Source organism: Crocuta crocuta, unplaced genomic scaffold (assembly GCF_008692635.1).
Source record: "Crocuta crocuta isolate KB4526 unplaced genomic scaffold, BGI_CrCroc_1.0 scaffold457, whole genome shotgun sequence".
NCBI classification, from domain to species: Eukaryota; Metazoa; Chordata; class Mammalia; order Carnivora; family Hyaenidae; genus Crocuta; species Crocuta crocuta.
In genome coordinates this window covers 1,728,112-1,752,567 of record NW_027531318.1, presented here as the reverse complement: position 1 = coordinate 1,752,567, position 24,456 = coordinate 1,728,112, and the positions used below count along the sequence as shown (strand labels likewise).

General features: G+C 36.1%; 1 protein-coding gene across 3 annotated transcripts in view; it reads right to left on the bottom strand.

The window, feature by feature from the left end:
• Nucleotides 1-6,356: 6,356 nt before the first annotated feature.
• The window catches only part of CUL2 (cullin 2), a 104,803-nt gene continuing 86,703 nt past the window's right edge, over nt 6,357-24,456 (bottom strand). For all 3 annotated transcript variants that reach the window (XM_077771760.1, XM_077771761.1, XM_077771762.1), the window contains exons 17-21: nt 19,840-19,906; nt 13,468-13,670; nt 11,621-11,722; nt 10,134-10,250; nt 6,357-9,196 (exon numbers count right to left, since the gene is read on the bottom strand). In XM_077771760.1, coding sequence (XP_077627886.1) covers nt 9,065-9,196; nt 10,134-10,250; nt 11,621-11,722; nt 13,468-13,670; nt 19,840-19,906 — 621 coding nt within the window. In that variant the 3' untranslated portion in view covers nt 6,357-9,064. The remainder of the gene's footprint in view (nt 9,197-10,133; nt 10,251-11,620; nt 11,723-13,467; nt 13,671-19,839; nt 19,907-24,456) is intronic.

Here is a 24,456-nt window from a genome sequence, read left to right as displayed (position 1 = left end):
ATAAAATTAAATTAAAAAAAATAAAAGTAAAAAAAAAAAAAAAGAATTGTTTCTGTTTCAAGATCCTTATTTAGCATTTCTGTGATCCATTCCTAGTCACTCTATCACCTTTCTATATATTGCAACACACACACACACACACACCCACACCAGTTGCCATGATAACATGACAAAATACTGCCACTCTAGTTGGAGGGACAAAATTTCATGTCCCCAGATAGTAAAAACTCATCCTAATAATTGAATGTCTACATTTCTTACAAAGAATACCCCTATTTGCCAGAACTCAAACCACCAGAGGAAGATAAAGACCTCTAGGAGAGCACTGTGGGAAACATTTGTATCTCCAATCCTTGCTTCCTCCCAGTGTCCCTGACTTTTCCTGACAGTCTCCTGGGCTACTCCTCTCACTTCCAGAACCATTCAGATTGCCTCCTTCCAAACGGATCTCAAGATTTGTGACCTTACTCCCTCAAGGCAGGCACAACGGTGACTTGCTGGGTTCATCTGGTGGAGAAGCAGAGGCATTCTAAAATGTGGGAGCCCTTCCAGAAAACCAGCTTGCACAATAAACAGGAACTTTGACTTCTTAAATGCAGAGGAGTCTCTAATAGAGAAATTTTAGACACTGAGGTAAGGTGTTTTTGGTCAGAGATTTTTCCAGGCCCCTCAGTTCACAGTGGCATGGAAACCTGTAACCCTGCTTCAGACTAGAAAAGCAGTTTTGGCTGTTCAAGCAATTTCAGCCTGGTGTCAAGAAAAGATGCCCTTAGTCCTCTTCTGAGAAAGAAAAACAAAACCTAAAACAATAAAACATGTAGCATTACCTGTCTCTCTATGTAAGCAACTCCTTTAGAGATTCTGGATGTTCCTTTCATTTGGCTCACAAAGGTAAGACCTAGACCGTTTATACTCTCACCTGGAGAACTGGAGGTGTCTCCTTGGGTATTTCTGCTGCACACGAAAGACAAAGCTATTTCATTTAAGGAAGGGATTTCATTAAGGAGGGGATTTTTCAGTGTGAAGGGTTTAACTATCTGATTGTTAAGGCCAACCTAACTCTATGCATTAATCCTAGGAACTACCATCTCCAGGTCCTCAGTAAATACACTCAACTGTCTGTCCTCCTTGTTTGGAATCAGAGTATATCAGAAACAATTTTCCTTGGTAATCTTGTTAGAATGTGTCAAGCCAGCTTGATTATCACCCCAGTGTCTCACAGTCTTTTCAAACTGGGGCGTCTTGGCCTCTTTTGCAGGTAGAGCCCCATTCCAGCCTCCAGACCAAATCCCTGCAGTAGAAGAGGTGTACACACCAGACTGTAGTTCAGGCTTGTCTAGTGTCCATTTCTGATGAATGAACTTCTTCCTATTTCTTAGACCTTTATGCTCCACTTGGGTTAACTGAGGTTTTGCCTTCCTTCTTGTACTTGGACCTCTGTTATGAAAATGCTGGGCCTTGGCTTGCACATTCCAGAGGTGGGCCCTCATACCTGCTAACTCCTTTGCTGATGCAGCTTCTGCTTGTCCATACGACTGTCCCTTGCCTTGTCATGCTGAGATGCTATCTGCAGCCTACTTCTTAATACATAAACCTGCTACTCTGCTGGACTACCGTCATTGTCCCCAGTGCAACCCATCTGCCAGATTCCAAATATGCTCTGAACATAGAGCCAACAAGTTGGATGTGAAAGAGGCGAGTAAAGAAAACTCCAGGGTTTGGCCTCAGAAGGAGTTGCCAGCAACGGAGAGGGGCAAGCTATAAGTAGAACACGTATGGGGTTGCTGGAGGAAGATTAGAAGTGCAGCTTTGGATATGATACGATAGAGATGTTCATTATCCATCCAGCTATGGGGATGGAGTTGGTCATTGGACATACACCTCTGGAATGTGGGAGAGAGGCCTGCACTGGAGTCTAATATTTTGGATGTCATTGGTATGTAGAGAGCATTTAAGCCATTGCCCTGGGTGAGATCACTAAAAGGTTGACGTGGATAGAAAAAGTCTAAAAACTGAACCAAGAGACACTCCTATATTAGAGATTAAGGAGAGGAGGAAGAATCAACAAAGAAGGATGCTTCCTGGAAAACTGGTTGCCTTTTATCAGCAAAGAATTAGTAAACATAACCATAGATGCATGCTACAATCTAACCAGAGCTTTTCCTCTTTGTGAGTTTCTTTACAATGTGTGCTTCACTTTACATGCAAATAGGATGCTACATACTCAGCTTGGCCAAGGCCTTTTTGTGTATTTTTGTTTCTTTTTGTGTAGTTCTGATCACGGACTTGGGTTTGCTCCAAGTTTTCCTCACTTTCTCCTGGCACATATGGGATCAGTAGTATGCATTTTCATGAAGATGCAGCAGAGACAGAAGTGAATACTTGTTCAGACAGCAGTGTAGTTTATAGGCTCACATCAGATAGAATACAAGGTTTAAGAACAACCTTCTCTCCAAATGCTAACCAAACACACCTGTGGGTGAGCATTTGGCTTTTTATGTATATATTCTTTATCTGGTAAATGGTGATTCTTTGGGAACTATATTCTCTATGTCTTTTTATGGAAAAATTGGAAAATTTTGTGTTTAGTTGGCTTTTATATGAAAGTATAATTAGTTAAAATGTAAACTACTTAAAATATTAAAAGCCCAGAAAAAAAAATTTAACTAATCCATTTAAAAAATATATAAAGGGAACTGTATGAATTTTCTTGGGCAGCCATAACCAAGAACCATAAACTTGGTGGCTTAAAACAACAAAATATATTCCCTCACAATTCTGGAGGCTAGAAGTCCAACACCAAGGTGTTGGTGCTCTCTCCTCCTTGCCTCTTCCCTGTTTTGGTGGTTCCCGGCCATCCCTGTTGTTCTTGGCTTCTTGCTGCACTATTCCAACCTCTGTCTTCACATGGCCTTCTCTCCTGTGTGCATCCAAATTTCCATTTTCTTAGGACACCAGTCATTGTATTAGGACCCACATGAACCCAGTATGACCTCATCTTAGCTTAATTACAGCTGCAGAGACCCTATTGCCAAATAAGGTCACAGTCACAGATTCTGGGTGGATATGAATTGGGGGGGGGGTCACTTTCCAAGTCATCAGAGTAAGAGTGAACTTATTCCATATGTGACTAAATACAAGTTATTAGATCATCCTCATTAAAAGAAACATACATGCCCATGGCAAAACAGAAAAGCTAACAAGGTAAACACAGAAGAGGACTTACCCTAATTCTGAGTATCACACCTCAGTGTATGCCTCTAGTGTATTTTTAGAAACAACAGCGCTCTACTACTGTGTTCCATTGGGTCCCATGAGATTCTTTAGTTGGCCACTCGGTTGCCCTTTTCTGAATCATCCATGCTAGGTTTGACAGTCTACTAGGACAAAAATGAATCAGGGAGCTGTCTGGTTCTTCCCTTCTTTTCTCTCTGCTTCAGAGAATCCCAGATCAGTTCTCTTCAGCATTTTCACTTGGTCTCAGAGCTTTGGATCTAATCAGACTGGATTTACATTACTCGGCCAGCAGTGAGCCTGCCTGACTTTTCCAGAGCCAGGCTTGACCTCCTAACTGGGCAATCTCTTAAGGAATGCAAACTGGGTCCCTCCATTCGGACCTGGGTCAATGCCAGTGAAAGCATAAAGAAGAAAGCACAAAAGTTGGGGTGTTGGGCTAAGGACACCTCTTCCTTACTCTGAGTGCCACTCTTCCTTGTTTTGTGGAACAGTGGACAAGGCAGTTCCAAGCCAGGGCAAGCACATAACTTACAAGCGGAGACTGACTTCTTCTTATACCACAGATTTCCAATTTACCACGTGGCTCAAGATTTTCACCTTGGCTGTCAAAATTTAGAAATAATTATTTTAAAATGTGCAATCTAAACAAGGCATCTCAGATGTTTACCTCATAGCACAGCATTGATTTGAATTTCGTCACTTCAACATGTTTGGTGTTCAACTAAAACAGCTTTTTTGTTTTTTTTCTATTCAGCGTTCAGCTTTTCCTTTAATGTCAGAGTACTTCTGCTGCATCAGTGGCCTCTTTGGGCCAAATGTTAGGTCCAATGTACGCTAAATCAGTTAACTCCTACTAAAAGTAAATCATTGCTGACTATGTCTGTACGTTCTTCCCTAGGAGACAAGCTAATAGGTAAAAAATACACCCACTTTAAGAAGTTGGTAGTCCCGGCAGATGACTGAGCGCTGTGCTAGGGGTAGTCTCACGAGCTAATTGATACCTAACCCAGGCTGCTTATAAAGATCCTAGAAAGTTCTTCCAAGGAAAATATCAATTTGGCCAATCCCTTAACTTTACTGCTCCCAGGGCTGCTAACTTCAACACAAGCTATAATTCTTCAACTACTGTAACTATAAATAGTAAGCTAGTAACAATGAAGAAGAAGAAAACCATGATAAACAAAGAATGGAAAAGTCCTTCATGTTCTTTTCCACAAGTTGGTTCCCAAAGGTTCCTTCTTGTTTTGCTGAAGCTTGTTTGTTGAGCTTGTCAGAATGCAACACAGATAGATCTGTCCCTCAAGGGCAGTGTGTAACCAGTAGCTGACAAAGATTTGTGAATATAAGAAATAATCATATGGCAGATTAACTTTTGGCTCAATTTCTCTACTTCAATGTGTACTTGCCTCAAAATGGGATAACAAAGACCACCCACTGAAGTACAGAAAGACCAATCCTAGAACGTGTATAAATGACTATTCTCATGCTTTTCCAATCTTATTTTTGTGATTCAAAATGTATGTAATACATTCATGTGGTAATTGTTTCTCTCTGATCACATTTAGCCTGGACATTGTTAATTCATGGCAAAAGAGTCAAGGAAATGAGAATGGATCAAAAAGCCTCTAGGGAATGGTTTCTAAGATTCAGGAGAGGAGCACCTACGCAGCAGTTTCAGACCTATGTAGCCAACGGCCTGTTACATTCGGTTATCTCAAAAGCACATCAGCGGCAAGGTGTTATAACCAAGCTTATTATGTTCCTCCTCCAGCCTCTTCCTCTTCCAAAGTTCTCCTAACTCACTGAATCGATGTCCCATATTTGATTCATCCCTTTCCTCCCTCATTCACCCTATCCCAACCCATTATTAAGACGTGTCCATTCTATCTACTTTATCACTCTGGAGATGGCCACTGTCAACACCATAACTGTTCACCTCACCACAGTCTCCTAAGTATCCACACTATTTGCCATCAGCTCTATAGGGTCTGTTCTTCACACTAATGCAGGTTACCCATTTTCCACTGAAATTTGCAAACAGGATTTTCGAATAGTTCGCAAACACCAAAGAAAAAATTGAAGTATCTACACTATAAAGCATAATGAAATGAATATTCATACACCTACCACCCGTTAAGAATACATATATATATATACACACACACACTTTTTTTTTTTTGCAAATGTAACTCTCCTGTGTAAAATCCACATCATTCATTCATAGAGATGTTTTTGGTTCTTAGGCTGTGGCTGCTGCTTCACTTCAGGACTTTTGCTGTTAATGGTTAGAATATGCTCTCCCACTCTCATTTTCTGCCCTTCTAACCTCTCTTATGCAACCCTCCTCAAAGTACCCAGCGCTTTCCTTCACAAGCACGCACACCTGAAATGGCGTATTTATGACTTATTGTTACAAGTCTAAAAGCTCCATGTTGGCACAGACTGTATCTTTCTTGCTTATCTTGCAGCAATTGTATCCACATAATACCCTGGCACCAATAAATGTTACATGACGAAAGGTGAATTCGCTGAGCTATGGATGGAGAGCTGGGGAAGGAAAATTCCTTAGAATTTCCTGTACTGTATAGCCACTACACATGAAAATGACTTCTCCCCATGAGTGAATCCTACCTTTAATAAATTGTAGCCCTTGAGGTTGTATGTCTCACATAAGGATTGCCTAAATTAACTGCTTCAGCTTTAGATATGCTTCATGAACTTCAACCAGTAGCCCTCTCCATATTTTTCTACTCATTTAGCTACAGTCTATGTACAACTGCCCTTAGGACTAGTATTTTAAGAGTTCACATCTTTACTTTGACCTTGCTCAACTAAGAATGTGTACTAGGAACCAAAGATTAAGAGCTCCATAAATTATCCATCGCTACTCAAAACTCAAAAAATTTTAACTGAACCTGAATAGGTTTGCATTAAGTATATGTATATTAGGGATATATGTACACTGGAAATAAATGTCCTATAGCTGGACGTGTGAATATAAAATATTAAATTCACAAGTACCTTTTGCCATGAATCAATTATGAGCACAGTTGTTTAACCATGTATATTTACATCTTAAATAAGTATTTTAAGAAACTGAAATATGATATTCTCACAAATCACCTAGAAACAAAATTTTATTCTGAAAAGTCGGGAAAAACTATTCTTTATGTATAAAATGAAGTTACTTCTTACAGGCTATTTTATATATATATATGTATGGAGAGAGAGAGAGACTGTATTTATTACATCCACAATTTTGACTAGGATTTAAATTCAGTTTCTGCAGTCCCTGGCAATGACTCCTGGAAAAGTCTTCATTTGGTTTCCTCTTCTATGAGAGAGGAACATTGCTTGGTTAACAGGATTATCTGAAGGTCAAACAAAATAACATACGAGGAAGCACCAGTCACAGTCTGTACTCAATAAAGGTTAAAAAAATTAACAGAAACTTTATAGCATTGTAGCATATACAGGTTATAAAATCCTATAAAGGTAGTAGTTATAAAGCAAAGCACAAGTAAAGCAAAGGCCCAGAGTATCTCTTTGTTTATATTAAAGCAAACTGTCATAAAATCTTGGACTAAACCCCTAAAATAAAACTACAAGCAGCAATTAAAATAATCTGGTTTTAGAGAACGACAGAACGTGAACAAAAGCAGCATGCTGTCTGGCTGGAAAATGTATCACTGACTCACACATGTTAACTATCTCAGTAGTAATAATAATATTTTAAGAGCTTCTGAACGTTTTGCTCATATTATTTTTGTTTTGCAAGATAAAGCACAGAGAATCTACTTCCTTTTCCCCTTTTGTAGCTTTGACCTTCTCTGCCTACAAGCACTAGGTACCGTACACAGGGCCTGTCAGGTGCGGGCTCTGGGCAGTGTGCTAGGCTTGTCAGCAGGAATGATTTCAAGCGCCTGACCTAACTTGACAAGACTGCAGCCTTCCCTTTATTCTCCTCAGCAGACGGTGTGTGCTAGAATTCATTCTAAACGCTGCTCCCTCTTGGATGGTGACTTGGTTAAGTGTATCTGGCCTGTTCCTCCTCATGTGCGAGTATATCTTTAATGTTTTCCTTTCTGGTAAAATGAGAAAAAGATGTGAAGAAAACTCTTGGCAGTCATTTCTGTTGACTTCAGCACAAGTATTTTGTCCATTTTTCAATATAATATATTTTCTTGACAATTTAGATACCAAGACTTAATTTAACATTTATAAATATTTAAGAAAAACGGAATCAATTTGGAAACTTTATCAACAAGTTATCAAAACAAAGGTTTGTTTTTGACAGTGAGTGTACAATATTATTTGGTTTGCCATTACTTCCTCTCTAGGAAGAAAGGTAAAATGAGAAATACAGGTTGTTAAGTAAGTCATTATAATAAGCTCAGTAGATATTTTTAACCCTTAAAGAGACATGAGTCAGAAAAAGTGCAATCGAACAAACCAACTGTAGAAGCCATTTTTGCAACAAGACCACATATTAGATGATATTAAGTAATTATTGTTTGTTAGGTGTAATAATGTCATTAAGGTTGTGTTTTTGTTGTTTTTAAAAAAGATCTTATCTGTCAGAGATACAAACTGAAGTACTGTAAGTAAAATGATTCACATGGGACAGGCTGTAAAATATTCCAGCTTAGAAAACCTTAGGTATGTGTGTTGTAGTGGCGGTGGGATAGACAGACCCGAGTAGTCTAATGCTGCTGTTAATATATATAATAAACAAAATAGTGGAAATTTCATGTCTCTATATAAGTGGCATCTGGTATAATGCACCATACAGACAAGAAAAAGGTATTTAGGTTACACATTGCTAAGCACACCTGTGACTTATGAGTGTGACTCTAGTATCAAAATGTATAGGGGTGTAAGGGTAACACACAGGTAAGAGAATGGAAGGAATACACTGGTATCACAGGATCTCCTATAACTCAGAGAAAGGGAGAAGGGGAGGTAAGAGAGCTGGGTTATTTGTGTTAGAATTAATGTATTATGAAAACAGAAGACAACTTTTGAATGAGAAACGCTTTCTATCCAGATTTGAGGCCATCACATAATCTCCTCATCTTTATTTCTGCGGTGTAAGCATATCACCAGGAACTCTTGATAGAATTAAACCCTCCACATTCAAAATGCTCATATCCAATGTAGTTCCAATCCATAAAAATAAAACATTCTTTATGTTGAATGCATTTTTATGCATTCAAGAACAATAATCTAGACATTTTTCATGTAGGACTTAGGTAGGAGTAAAAGTGAATTAAACCATTCAGATCAAAATGCAACTAAAGCTTCATTAGCTGCTTTGATGACTCATGAACATTTATATTTATATTATGTGTGATGCTCCATCCACATAAAAAAGGCATTCTATTTCTTTATTTTTTTTATTTGACAAGCAGCAATATCATGTTTGTCATTTTAATGTAGATACAATTATTAGGTTATCTGTCATATTACAATATTTAAGTTTTTTATTTTATGTCCTTTAAGATACATTAAAAAAAAAAAAAACACATCAACTGCAAACGTGAAGGGGAGAAAAAGCATGGTACCCAACCAAATTTCCACATTTCAGCAATACTTCACTCATTCTTTTAATAAAGTTTTAAGAAATGTCATAATGACATGAGCTTGAAATATCTCTAGGCATTTTCTCTGACGCTCATGACGTGGCACTGGTGATGTTGTAAACAGCAGAAAAACAGGGGCTGCCAAATGACCAAATTATGGAGGCACAGGCCTGCTTTTTCCCACAGGAACACACCAAATGGTGATGGCAATGATCTTCTCACACCCACACTAGAGGAGAGCGACATCACGCTACGTAACTGTATTCATCTGCTGACGCTTGGCTGCGTTCGATGTACTGTTTGTCTATCAGAACTTCAATACACTTCTTAATCATGCTGATACTAGGATTAAACCTAGCTCTTGACTGGCTAATCACCTGTGTGAGAGAGACATTGATGTGTCAAACTACTGCTAATCAGTCAGTTATAAATCATTACTTGTAACTCATCAGCTATGACGTGCCTCCAATATTGAGGAGGCATGTCTGTTGCCATCCAACAGACCTAACCCATATGGGAAAAGTATGCTTAAAGTAATTATGAAATTATATTAATTAAACTGAATAAAATCATCCTAAATGCATAGATATGATACATCAAGCACGTGAGTGCCATGAATAGTATTAAATTGTTTTAACTAAGAGGGCATTACACAAGGAGAGAAGGAACAATTTAGATCAATTTTGATGACAAAAGAGTAATTTTTATGCAAAATAAGGAAAAAGCCTAATGTTTATGTTGTGAAGGAATCAAAATGCAGAAAATAGATGCGGCAAAATCCAATAATTTTCACACATAACAAAATTAAATTACACATTAATCTACCCAAATACACATACATATGCTCCAGCTTCCTTCCACTTCACCCTCACTGAACTTTCAATACTGTATCTCTTTCTCAGTGCATGCTAATGGAATTTTATATATTTTGCTTGCATATGAGTTCAATCATGTATTTCTTCCCTAGTAGATGGCCAGGAACCACATCTTGTGTTGCTCTGCACTGCTCCCTAACGATGAGCATAGCACTCTATCACAGGGTAAACACTCCTATATTTATAGAATGAATGAATACTCGATACAGTCAATTTCCTTCAATTGGTGAACTTAGCTCTCTAAATCTAAGCCAAATGAAGTTTGAACATAATACTGAAATTCAAAGTGAGTACTGTTCTCATTAAGTAATGAGGCATTTCTTTATGCTATTTGGGAATCATATTATTTCTGTATCATCTCTACAAAGAAACATTCCTAATCCATACGTTGATAATACCCTTTACCCCAAAAAGCCTTGAGGACTTCCCTGCCTTTTACCTCTTGAATAAGGGCATTATGCCGAAGTACTTTTCGTGCTTTCATGATACGAACTATAGCAGCTTGGAGATACATTTTCCGGTCCTCATCTACAGCACTTCTAGTCTGCTCCATTTCCTGTTTCACAGCAAACGAGACACTAGTCACCGAACCTTTCATAATTCATTTTATCAGTGAGTTTAAATAAGTTTCTAATCAATACTGAGCATCAAATTATACAGTTAACACATGCCCATTATCACGTAACGGTTAACCAAAGGAATATCTACAGTGAGTTACTTATAACTTCTTGGGTTAAAGTTAGAAGGTTATTAAAAAAATTAACACTACTGTAAAATGTATTTAATGTGAATAAGCAGTAAGTAGAATTTAAATGATTTTCAAATTTTCAATAATTTTCAAATTTCTGTCCTGTCGGGGAAGACAGATTATATACCACATATACGCTTTTAGATGCTTTAGTAACTGTGCATACTGCATCAGGCCTCAAGGAGAAGAGCTGTGAAAAGTTCTATTTGGCTCAAGCAGGATGGGCCACAAAGGGCCTATCTCCATGCAGCTCAAGGAAACACAGTAGAGTGAGGCATCATAGCAGGCAATGCCACATTAATAGAGCTTTCATAACAGTTTTTAAAAGACAAAATACAATCCACATATTATAAATTATTATTCTATAATCTAGAGAAAAATGGGATCTCAAATATTTTTACATCCAAATTTAGTCATAATTAACATCTGTCTCCCGTGGGGGAATAAGTTTCTGGAGAGCGCCTGATATCATATCTAACTTTACATCCTGCCCCATGCCCAAGGATAGGGTGGCACATAAGAGGCAATCAAGTAATTTAAGTGACATTAACAGGCTATCCCAGAACAAAGCAATAATCATTATGGAGTTAAAAGAATCAACAGCAGATGCTCCCCTCTGAGCAACTGGCTCATCTGGTAGTCTGAACCCCACCCACTCCAGACCTACCAGATCACAATTTGAGTATCAGCAAGATCATCTACCCATGAAATTTTTTTAATAATCTCTACACCCAATGTGAGGCTCAAATTCGCATGCTCTTCTGACTGAGTCAGCCGGGTACCCCACGCATGTGGAATTTTGAGAAACATTTTCAACAACTTCTCTTTGAAACAAATATGTTATAGTTTTTCCTTATTTTACAAATGAAAATATGAGAGATTATATTACTAGTCAAGGTAGGAATTTTTGTCAAGAATGCAAAGCAACACTCCACATTTTGTCTAAAAGCAAATGTGATAATACTCTACATTTTCCCTTAGATACTCATTATATTACTATTTTTATAAGCTATGATACTGGCAGTAGGTCTGTAAGGTTAGTGAATGCAAAGAATAAACCAGAAAAAAATGCATCACATTATTACTTTTGATGTGCAAAATTTTGCATTCTCTCAGTTACACTTGTGAAGTCCAATGCTTAAATATTTCCAAGACAAATGACATTAAAAAGCACTTACCTGTGGAGTGTCTTTCTGCATTGATGTAGTAATTTTAAATTTTGTTCTTTTACTGCTAAAGTTCATATTTAATGAAAATGAAGATTCTGCATCAATGTCTTCCTACAATTTAAGATAATTCATTTACATTTATCAAAATTAAAATCATTAAATAAAAGTTGCTACAAATAATATGCCTTAAAAATGAAATAACCAATCAAAGAAAACTAAACTCTCATCATTTTACATTAGAAAGATTATTTTAAAGAAAAGTAACTGTGTTATGTCAAACAAAGAAAGCAAAAAACAATTCTTTTCTTATTTTACATTTGAATTTTAATTGGTTTAGATTTAGAAATAAGCTATTTTATGGCCCAACTATTATGCATATTACCATTGGCTAAGGAGTCAAAGCTCACTGGCTTAAACAGAATTTAACATTTTAATTTTTATGAACTACTTGGCTCAAAATTTCTGTCACCCCATTTTGAAAAAGTGAGCAACCAATGGTCTTTTAGAGTGCTGAAGTAACAATACACAGATGATAAATAACTGGGCTACAGAAACAAGTGGTTCCCCATGGCACACGTGCCCCTGGCGTGGTTCTGATGAGTTTACCCTTGAATTCATGTTTTATTCACTCTTCCAGAAACAAGTGGCCTTTTCTCAAATGAAAGTTGTCAAGCCAATTTTCACAATCACAACTTCTCTACCAGGCTTAAGATAAGCTACTAATATCATACAGTGAGTCTCCAACAGCAGGATCAAAGAGCACTTGGCAAATGAACCATCCTCAACAATAACCTAGGAAGCTCTGCTAAGGAAAATTTAATGTGCAAACAAGCAATCTGTATGTATTTTGTACATTCCTGGGCAGCAAAAATAATAGTTTAGAAAACTATACAACTTCTTAAACACTTAATTTAGCTTATAAATTTATGCTTAAATTTTAAGTCTAAATTCATGCTTAAATTGTAAATAATTGCCTTAATTAAAATCTTAAGAATTTAATATTTTATTAAGATTCTGAAGTCAGAAAAATTAATCATTTCTCAGTATTAAGAAAAGCTTTATTTGAATTTCAGAATACATGGTATTTAAAGCTGCTCAATCATAGGCTACAAAATATCATCAGATTAAATGAACTGACGAAGGAAACTGTAGGCTATTAATTTCACCAAAACAAAAATGAAATGTAATTTATGAGAATTTTTTCTTATAGGCACAATTTGAAATATGAGATTTAACTCACATCTGTGGCTTTTTAAAAAACTATTTAAATAACCAGGATATACTATAACAACAAAAACTAGTTATTAGGGAAAAAAAGCTATAAAGAAAAGAAGTAGATTACTGGCTTGCCCTTCTTGTGACAGATTAATTACAAATATATGGTGGTTATTAGTTGAGTCCTGGAATGAAGGAACAGGAGAGGGAGAGCATTTGGGATGGTTACTCAAGCTAAATATGCACACAAATAAATATCAATAGGTAGTCATTTCCTATTACAGAATTCGTAATTAAATATCTATTAAACACATGGAAAAAAAAAACCCAGAAAGATTTATGATATGTTACTGTTTTTAACCTCAATTAACCAGAATCCACCCAGTGGCAATTCTTTCACAATGTTCAGTAAACTGTCACAGTATAGGACAAATAAAATCAAACTGTAAAGGGCACACAGTCACCAACTTCTCTGTGACTGCATAAGCTCACAGCTGTTAGGAGCCTGCAGCAATGTAGCTGGTTCCTGACTCAAGTGCTTTCCAAAGTGCAAAGAGCATTGCCAATTATAACCTTACTTGAAAAACTGCAAACATCTCATGAAAAAGCTGTAATGTTTACAATGCTTAAATTCCCCATACCTTTTCTGAATCATGGTTAATCATCTTCACATCAAGTAATGATTTGATTGTTTTTGTCAGTTCCTTTTCATTCATCTGAGTGCTGTCTTGAAGCTCTTTATAGCTGACAGTTTCACTGTTGTTAAAGGCAAGAAGAACTGCCATTTGGTATGTTGTAACCATAGCTACATATGGTTTGCCCAAATAGTTCATTTTAACTTCACCTACAATTAAAACAAAATTGTAACAATAAACTGATCAAAGAAACATTTCAAAATTACTTGAGTATTAATTGTTTATTTCAGCTACTTTCTCCTGAAAGAATGAGCCAATGACTTATTAAATTGTTATAAAGCCATTCTTGCTAGCAATGCAATCATTTTGTTTGTTGGGGAGTGGGGTGGGGAGGGAGGGCTGTTAGTTTTGAATATGCAGTATAAATCACAATTAAACTAAAATACCTCTACCAGTAGGTAACAATTTCTTTACAAGTTAATAGGAAAGCTAAGACTTAGGCATGAAGAAAACAGTAAGAGGAGATCAGGGTAGGAGGAGAAAGAGACAAAGGGAGAGAATGACAACTTGCTACCAATAACTTCCTCACATGCTGTCTATCTGGCAAGGTTCAAGGACGCAGGGAGATCTACAAGCACACAGGAGATGTTTCTCCTGTGGCCCTAACCTGTAGTTTCTGCCAAAATTTAACAATGCTATTTTGTCTCATAAGCAAACATTTTTTTTCCCCAGTAACTTTCTAGGGGCAAACAAGTAGGAGGAGAGACAAAAAGATAGATTTTGATGAAATAGTTGACAGAATAAACAAGTTCTAGATACTACACTACCCTGGAAAGCTATAAAGGATACAGTGGGTTTTGGCTCACTGCAGTTCTGCAACATCCCAGGGAGGCAGTACACTGAAAAGCTTATAATAAACTGTATGACAAACATGTATGCACTCTGTAACACGTAAAAAGTTAATGCAAGTTTATTTCCTTTAGGAAATAAAACATAAAGCTGTGTAAGTTTAGTGACTGTATTTCTGTCTGTCTCTCACATACACACCCTGAATTATTCGACTATTAATGGATTATAAACTAAACCATTACAAGATCTGGTTTAAAAAAGTTCTACATTATACTCAGGGAGGCTGTATTTCACATGAACTTACCCCAGAGGCTACATTCTCCCTGTGAGTGGTAATTAGGAACTCTTATCAAGATTTTGTGCTTATTTATTATGTAATTTAAAAATTTAAAGGATATCAAGTAAATTCTGCCACTTATGATCATGCAGATGCCAATTCTAATTTTTATTATGCCTCAACCTATTTCAGAACAACTGTTATTCAGATAATTATTTAGAAACACCTAAAGATAAAAAATTGCCTTATCTCTGAATTTTCATGAAAGGGGGGCTTAATAGAATTTAAGTAAAAAGTTAACATTAGGAGTGTCCTACCAACAATTAGTACCGAGAATACTTTAAGGACTCTCATCTTAACATTTAAGTTTGGAAAATGTAGTGAGAGGCAAGAGATCACATAAACTGTATATCATTTGTGTAATGACTGCTTTAATCATATGTCAGCAACCAGTATGAAGTAATGCATCAAGCACATGGATGATGAAGTGGGACCTCAGGCAACACTTTGCGGATGCTATAACATGCTGCCATGGGTCTGGACACAGAATGTGTCCCCTGCCACGCCAAGCAGTCTTTCATCATCACCAGAACCCAAGGAGCATTAGGAGACAATGCAAGTAAAGGGTCAATGTAAATAAATGGTCAACAAAGCATTTATTATTAAGGTCATTCTGCAACACTAAAAAAGCGGCAAACAAGTTTTGTAATACTTTTATTCCCCTGCTATCTTTTAATTGTTAGCATTAGGGCACATGGGCCTCTTGACACCTTTTCAGCACCACTCTCTCATTAGCTCACAGCTGCAAAAACTGGGAAAAGGATAGAGGGAATACATGGGGCAGGGTAGGAAACCCCAGATTTGGACGATTCATTAAATTACTGCCATATAAACAGAAATGGAAAATGACAAAAGAGGTCATTTAACCTGCAGAACAGGTTGGCAAACTTGATGAAACTCCAAATTAGAAGAAAACATTCTGATACACACATACTTTGAAAAAATAAGCCAACCACAATTCAAGACGTATTTACAACTACAGGAAGTAATGAGTGGGCAGAACTCTCTTAATAGTTTCATCCAAGTTACTCTCCCATTACCTGTCGGCTCCTTAGTCTCTAAGGGAAAGCTTTCCTTTACAGAAGAATGTCAGCTACTAAATGCTGAATGAGTGATAGAGTATCGCCAATTTGCAATCAATAATGAAATAACTGATTCAAGCCATGATCATCCGTGGGTGCCAAAATCATTAGATAGAGCTGTTCCTGAAAAAGGGTATTCATATGGGACCTAGGTATCTCCCCTCAGATCACCTGTTAATTGAAAAGGGAAAAGAGTATCTTTACAATGAAGATATCTGGTGGTCACCACCTTAACCAGGTGGCCAACTTTAGAGTCTCTAATAGTGGGACAACCTGATATTACATGACTTCAGGTGCATTATGAAATATATAGAACTGTCTACGAAGTATTCTTGCTGACAATATAATTTGAATAGAATCAAACTTTTGAACCTAATTTCAGGAATATTAATGTACAGAAAGTACAGGGAATAGAACACAAATCAAATGCATCACAAGTAAATAATGTGACAAATCTAAAACACTGGTCTTTTCAAGAAAGTATGTCAAGAGAGAGGTTAAGGTAAGAGGTGGCAGGGAAAGGAAGCGGCAATCAGTGACCTCTGATTACAATAAAACAGGCATTAAAGTCACTTTGAGGACAACCAGGGAAATCTAAATATGGACTGGACATTAGATAATATTGAAACCCCTCACAATTTTAACTGTTAAAGTACTTGAAATCAATAATGAAAGAGAATTTAGCCAAGGACAGACAGAATCCTTACCTTTTAAGGTACATGCAATATGGTGGGACTTCAATTTTGGGAATGTGCCAGATTACATTTTGGCAAATAATCAACACTTATATGATTTACTGTTCATTGACTACTAATGTAATCTTAATTATATACATTATTTATGTATTACCTGCATAGCTATGTATTAACAAAGTATTATTTCCCTTGAATTTATTTCTCAACTTCTCTCTCAGCAGCCAACTTGAGATTCCTACAAAATCTTGATGTGCCATAAATAAAACTTATTTATATCCACACAGCGTAAGTTTCCAGGTTCTGTATTTGTCATTTCTTCATCCAGTTATTCTCTCAGAATAATTCTATCCAGTGTCCTACTCATAAATCCAATGGAATTTTTATCTTTCTCTCATTCAGTATCTGTCCCATCTGATAGCATAGATTGCTTACTTCTTAAAATTCTTACCTCTGTTGGTAATATGCTCTCAACATTCTTCTTTGCCTATTTTGGCTAAGTCCTATTCATCCTTGAAAACCAAGTTTAGATGTTATTTACTCAGAAGCTTCTCTTCACCAGGAGCTACTTGCTACCACCACTCTATGGAATACTAAAACCCTGGGCTCACCTATTACAACGTTCAAAACATTTACCATAATAATTTACTTGTCTGTCCTCCCATTAGATGTGAGCTTTTTGAGGGTTTATCTGTACTTGGCATACAGAAATACTTGGAACAAAGATGTTCTCGGAGTTATAAATGAATTTTACAAAGAGAAAGATGAGGGAATAGGTTCAGAGAAGTTAAATAATTTGCTCAAGGTTACAGACTTAATAGGCTAATAACTCGACATCTCCTGATTCTAAATTCCTCCAAATATCACTTTACACCCTATCTCCAATCATTTGTAAAGACTCTTGGATTACAATACAAATAGTACCTGGAAATGTGTAAATGGATTACAGAAGAATAACTGTGATTATATGTAAAAGTATGAGTGACAGGGGTTCTCAAGAAACAGAACTCTGAGTCTAGAATGAGAGCCAATATTTTAAAGGAGCCCTGGAGCCTTACGACAAATGTAGGAATTCCAAAACAAGCCATCTTAAAGACGGATGGTGTTTGAGAACTTTTTGTTAATGAGTAAATGAATAAACGAGAACCAAAATAAAATTTTACTGAGTGGTTTCACTGATAGATCACAGTTATTTTCAGTGCTTTCAGTGATTCAAAACAAGAAATGAATTTACAAGGTTAACGTATCTTTTCCAAAGGAATAAATTCTTTGACTCTAATTAAGACAATATACACAACACTGAAACAAGACAAAAACAAACAAATGAGCTCCAAAACTCTGGTTATCCTGGACCAGCTTGGGAACTCTGCACAGTTCAAAAACAGAAAAAGAATGTTGTTTTCTTTCCTATCGTGGTGTCATCAGTAACAGTTTTCAAGCCAAATTCCAACAGCAAAGACTATATACGTAGTTTTTTCTTTATTTCTATATACAATTAAATTGCCGAACACCAAAAAAGTGTGTCCCTCATTAAAATACCTTAGAAGGTTGATTACTGCTGAGGTAACGAGAAAAACAAAGAGAGTTTAAACTCTCCAAGACAGACATTCAAGGGAAGTAAAAATAAATTAAATTCAAGTACATTTAGATAAATTAGTTCTTTTAGTTATCAAACACTGGTTGAGTCATTTCTTCTCTTAAAACCAATTCTATTTACTAAATGACAATAGAAAAAATTCATAACACATGTAAAATTAAAGGTCAAGTAAAAACTGACCACTTATTAAAAATACCATTTCTGGGCACCTGGGTGCCTCAGTCAGTTAAGCATCTGACTTTGGCTCAGGTCATGATTTCATGGTTTGTGAGTCTAGCCCCGTGTGGGGGCTCTGTGCTGACAGCTCAGAGCATGGAGCCTCCTTTGGATTCTGTGTCTCCCTCTCTCTGCCCCTACCCCACTCACACTGAGCCTCTCTCTCTCTCAAAAATAAACATTAAAAATTTTTTAAAAAATTCATTATTTCACAAACTGCTGAAAAAATTTAAATGCCCAACTTGTTCAATAAAGATAAATTTGTCTAAGTATGTATTATTGTGTACTAATTATGTACTAATATGTATTACTAACATTGAGGCATCATATTCCAAAAATAAATGAGTCAAATAAATAGTAAGAGAAATTTTTTTTTAAGTGAGTGAATAGAATTTCCTAATAAAGGTTATGGCACCTGATAGATCAAATTTTCTTATCCCATTCCTAACAGATAAACTCTTTTTTTTTTTTTTTTAAATGTTTTACTTATTTCTGAGAGAGAGAGAGCATGAGCAGGGGAGGGTCAGAGAGAGAGGGAGACAAAGAATCTGAAACAGGCTCTAGGCTCTGACCTGGCTGTCAGCACAAAGCCTGATGCGAGGCTCGAACCCACAAACCATGAGATCATGACCTGAGCCGAAGTCAGACACTTAACCGACCGGGCCACCCAGGTGCCCCCCTAACAGATAAACTCTTACCAGAGATGCCTTTAGCAAAGTAGAGAAAACTGTGAGCGTTTACTTTGGCTAACCTCTTTAGGCAACTCAGAGCAACTGCACACAGTCTATAATCATTCACTGTCAAATTAGTGGACCCCACTATTCCAGAAAGAAGCAAAGGACCAGATTATGATTAAACTTTTCTAAAATTAGAAACTATTGGAAATTAATTGGGACACTCTGGAAAAAGTATTTACTACTGCAGTTCACTATAGCAGCACAAAGAAAAATCAAATGGTTAATCTCCTTATAATGCTATCATGGTTAATGAAATTTCTGAGGACATCTGACATATTTAGAGAAAACAGTGTTTTTAAGAGTATCTGATCTGTCAAGTCTTGGTTTCTAAACAGAATTTCTAATGTCTATATAAAGTGTTTTGTTATAGAAATGTAGGAAACTAGGGGCGCCTGGGTGGCTCACTCGGTTAAGCGTCTGACTTTGGCTCAGGTCATGATCTTGTGGTCTGTGGGTTCGAGTCCCGCATCGGACTCTGTGCTGACAGCTCACAGTCTGGAGCCTGCTTCAGATCCTGTGTCTCCCTCTCTCTCTGCCCCTTCCCTGCTCATGCTCTGTCTCTCAAAAATAAATAAACATTAAAAAAAAAAAAAGTAGGAAACCATTATAAAATTCAGACATTTTCTTAATAAGCAGTAATAATATAAGCAACAATTTTATAATTATACTATTAAAAAGTGCTGCACTTGAACTGCATTATTAGTTGCTTTAATGATAACCAGCAAGGCAGATAGAGGAAAAGAGGTTAAAAACCATCATTAGGGGGAAAAAACACTATCATTAGGCTGTAAGAAATCTCTTTCTAAATTATTAACATAATTGTATCAGGTAAATTTCACTACACTAAATATAATTAAATGCATTTTACCTGTACAAAGATAATGTAACCATGTAAGTTTCCTTCCACTGAAATGCTGGCTGTAAAATAATTCAAACTGTAAAAAAGAAAGAAAATCAAGTTAATTTCAGGTACTATTAACATAACTACCTCATTATTACTACATTTAAAAAGTAAAAAAATAAAAGTGTATGTTAGAAAAGACATTATAACCCATCTGGTATACTTACTTATTCAATAGATGAGAAAACATATCCATGGCAAGTCCCTGACCAAGATCTTACAATTATTAGTCCAGCTCTTTTCACTTACAACTTGTCCAGGATTCTCTCCACTAAACCACAGCCCTGTACATTTAACTATTTGTATAAATTCAGAAATGACATAGTCAGTGATTCAGTCATCAGTTTGGAATGATAGCAATTTGGACTTTCCAAATTACTGACCAAAAACATCATCATATATTTCCAGTATGAAAATGGAAATCATACCTTCATTTCTAATCTCCTATTTGCCAGCATATATACCCCTGCTGAAGTGACAGGTTGATTAGTATTTCTGTGGTTACCTATGAGGTGACATCTACAATTTAACTTCATATCCAGTCAAAACTAATACAGACAAAGCTTCAAGGTGCTCGTCTTTGTATCTTCTTTTGTTGATATCATTGTAAAAAATTTAACATTATTGTTGCTTTGAAAATTAAAAACCATCTTCCTTGAATTGAAAGTGTAATTGTAGGACATCAATCCAAAAAATATCTTTTAAAGAGCCAGTACATAATTTATAGTGAGAAAATGATACTGAAATGTAAACAAAACAAAACAAACCCTCAATTTCATTATAACACTAAAAAAATAAATGCATCATGTCACAATTCAGAATTGTGGACACACTTTCAGCATGATGTGCCACATGTAATATTTACACCTAAAACTTTTATTTGTATATCAAATTCAATCTTTCTTACTCCCAAAACAAAGTTTCAATAAAGCAATCAGCAATGTTTGAGCTGCCAGCTGCGCTATTTTCACTCCTTACAGCACAAGTTTATAGCTGTCAGCCAAGAGGATCAGTGACTTCTTTCAGCAGCTTATTCCAAGTTTGCCTAGTCCTGGAAGCTAAAACTTGTTGCGCTCACTTTCACTCCAATGGCATGATAAACAGGAAATGACTGGCACCTAAAATACTTAAGTTTTTCTGCCTGATTCTAATCCAGACAAAGAGAAAAGTCAAAATGATTTCATCAAAGTGGGCTTTGACAAATTAATAATCTCCAGGGATGTCAATAAATTCAATTACTATTATATAACTCATAATTTTACGATGAATAATTTACAAGAATGTGTGGACAAATGCAAACTAAAACATGAAATCAAGAAAACCAAACTTTAAAATGCTCTTTATAAATTATTTAAGTGCAAAAGTAGCTTCAAGATGTATATTCCAAGCTCCGAAGGCACATGTTTTGCCTCTTTATACTCCTAGCAACTAGATCTATCAGTAAAGTTTTATTGACAAAGATATAGATATGCCAACAGAAAATATTCCTTTACCATAAGTTTAAAGTCTGATTATAAAGATTTTCATTTCTATAACTTGTTAAGAACAAAAAGTTTCAGTTCCAAATGGAAACATTATAAATTCATCTGGCATTCATAGAGAAAAGCTATAAAACTTTGCTTAATTATATCATTAAACAATTATGTTACCATAGTTTATTAGTAAAAAATGTATCTTTCCTAAACTCATTTTAAAATAAATAATAGGCTAGGACAACATCTTTTAAATACCATTTGAGGAAATTAAAACTCAAGGGGCTTTAAAAATGAACAATTCCATTTCACTTTTAATTGAGAGCTGTATTAATATAAATTACTTTAGGGGCGCCTGGGTGGCTCAGTCGGTTAAATGTCCGACTTCGGCTCAGGTCATGATCTCACAGTTTGTGGGTTCGAGCCCCGTGTCAGGCTCTGTGATGAACCCTTGCTCAGGGCCTGGAGCCTGCTTCAGATTTTGTGTCTCCTTCTCTCCCTGCTCATGCTCTGTCTCACTCTGTCTCTCAAAAATAAATAAATGTAAAACAAACAAAACAAAAAACAGTTGACTTTATATTTCTTCAGTATTATTCAGATCTGTGGACCAGGTACAAAAGAAATATAACAAGATTTAATGGTCTAATATGCAAAAATAAATTGCTTTTAATTAAAGCTTAATTTCCATAGTTTTAACATTCATATGTGTAAAATCAAAGTAAATTTTTTATAAAATAACTACATATTTTAAGATGTAAAACACATAAAAGATCACTAAGGCAAGATGAATTAATTTACCATGTGAAAATGTACACTATTAAGTACACAGATGGATTTTCATTCCTATGTAACTGAACCCTTGGATTTACTAGGAAAAAATACAAGGACAAACTCCCTCTACTGGTAATTATAGAAAATCCAAATGGAAAGGACAATATTCTTGGAATCATAAATAGAACAAAACCCTGCATTTTGTAAGTGAGGGAAGTGAAAGCTGATGAAGGCTCTACATTAATAAAGGCCTAAGGGTTTAAAAACCTAATATTGAAACATACTTATTTCAAGGGGAGAGAAAAAAACATAAAGTTAGAAGGAAACTGTTTCTGGGAGCACCTATTCTTTGCTTAATTGAGATTCAAAAACTCAGGTTCTTAAGAAGGAAGTTTTAATAATGTCAAAGGTGAGGGGTCAGTTTTCTTCCACTTGCCTGATGACAAATACATCAAAATACCTTACCTATCTACCCAAACCCTATTCCTGCTTGCATCTATCCTTTTTGCAAAATTCATAATAACCTGGGCTCACACTCTGCCCACCCAAATGAATGCTTTTCTTCATACATTTTCTAAGATGGTTGTGCCATCATGCTTTTCTAAAGAAGATGCAAGAAGTCCTTATGCTAGACTCCTATTTTGAAACCCCACCTTATGCCTAGTATCTTGAAATCTACCTGGTTGGTTGCACTACTCTAACTCTGCTATTACGACTACTACTATAACTGTTACTTCTTCTATATTAGCTACCATTTACTGAGTACCTACTATACACGAGGCTAAATGCTTTACACTATTATCTCATTTTATCTTCGTACCAGCACGCTGAGATAGTCCTCTTTATCAGTTAAATATTAGAAAGCTATATGCCCAAAGTCACAGAGCATAGTAAATGGCAGAATAGGCATATGAAATTAGAAACTCTGATTGCAAAGCCTGTACTGTGCTATTTTATTTATAATCCTTATTTTGAAAGAAACAAAAAAATTCTTACTTAAAAAATAACTCAAAATATCCACTGCATATATATCACCAGGGAATAGTGTAATGAAATACCATTTTCATTTTAAACTTCATAATGTATACATAACTCACTGGTTCACAACCTCAAGTTACTGTTCAAATAAGGGACTAAAAACAATAATGAAGATTTCTCTAGAAAATATGTGACCCAAACTTCCATCCAGTGAAGAAATAAGAAGCCTCTTTTGGTGAGTTAGTAAATCAAGAAGGGTCAGTTTCAAGAGAAATGAAAACATGTCCACTAAAAATCTAGTACACAAATGTTCACAGCAGCATTATTCATATACTAAAAAAGGTAGAAACCACTCAAACATCCATCGACTGATGAATGGACACATAAAACGTGGTACATCCATACAAGAGAATGTTACTTGACAATAAAAAGTAATTAACTACTGATATATGCTAGAACATGGGATGAACCTTGACATTATGCTGAATGAAGTCAGTCACAAATGATATGACTCTCTATGAGATGTCCAGAATAGGCAAATCTATAGAGAAAGAAAGAAGACTGCCTAGGGATGAGGGGAGTCAGGAAGGGAGTTAAGGGAAAATGAGGAATGACTACTGATGGGTAGGGGGTTTTGGAGGGGTAATTTTGCGGTAATAAAAATGTTCTAAAATTGATTGTGTGATGGTTGCACAACTGTGAATATACTAAAAAACCACTGAAATTGTATATGTTAAATCAGTGAATTGTATCATACTATGGTTTGAACATTTGTGTCCCTCCCAAATTCCTATGCTAAAATCCTTATGCCCAATGTGATGGTTATTAGGAGGTAAGGCCTTTGGGACCTGCTTGGATCCTACATGTGGAACCCTCAGGAACAGGATTAGTGCTAATAGAAGAGAGACCCCACAGAGCTCCTTAGTCCCTTCTACAATGTGAGGACACAAGAAATATATGACGTGAACACGGCCCTCTTCCAGCCATGCCGGCACCCTGTTCTTGGGTTTCCAGACTCCAGAATTGTGAGAAATAAACTTCTGTTGTTTATAAGCCACCCAGCCTGTGGTCTTTTGTTAGAGCAGCCTGAACAGGCTAAGACATATATTATACAAATTATAGCTTAATAAAGCTGTAAAGATACAGTTTCTACAGTCTCTTTAAAAGCTTTTTGGTAAGCACTGTAAGAGTTTAATTTACAGTTGCACTTTAAAGCATTTTTTCTAGATTATTTCACATTCCATATATTTATCTAAATCACAGTCCAGAAATAAAAATAACTATCCCAGGGGATAAATATGGAGACAAAAAATGGCTCCAAGACTGAATGAAAAATTAGAAAATGATTGTTTTAAGTACTGCA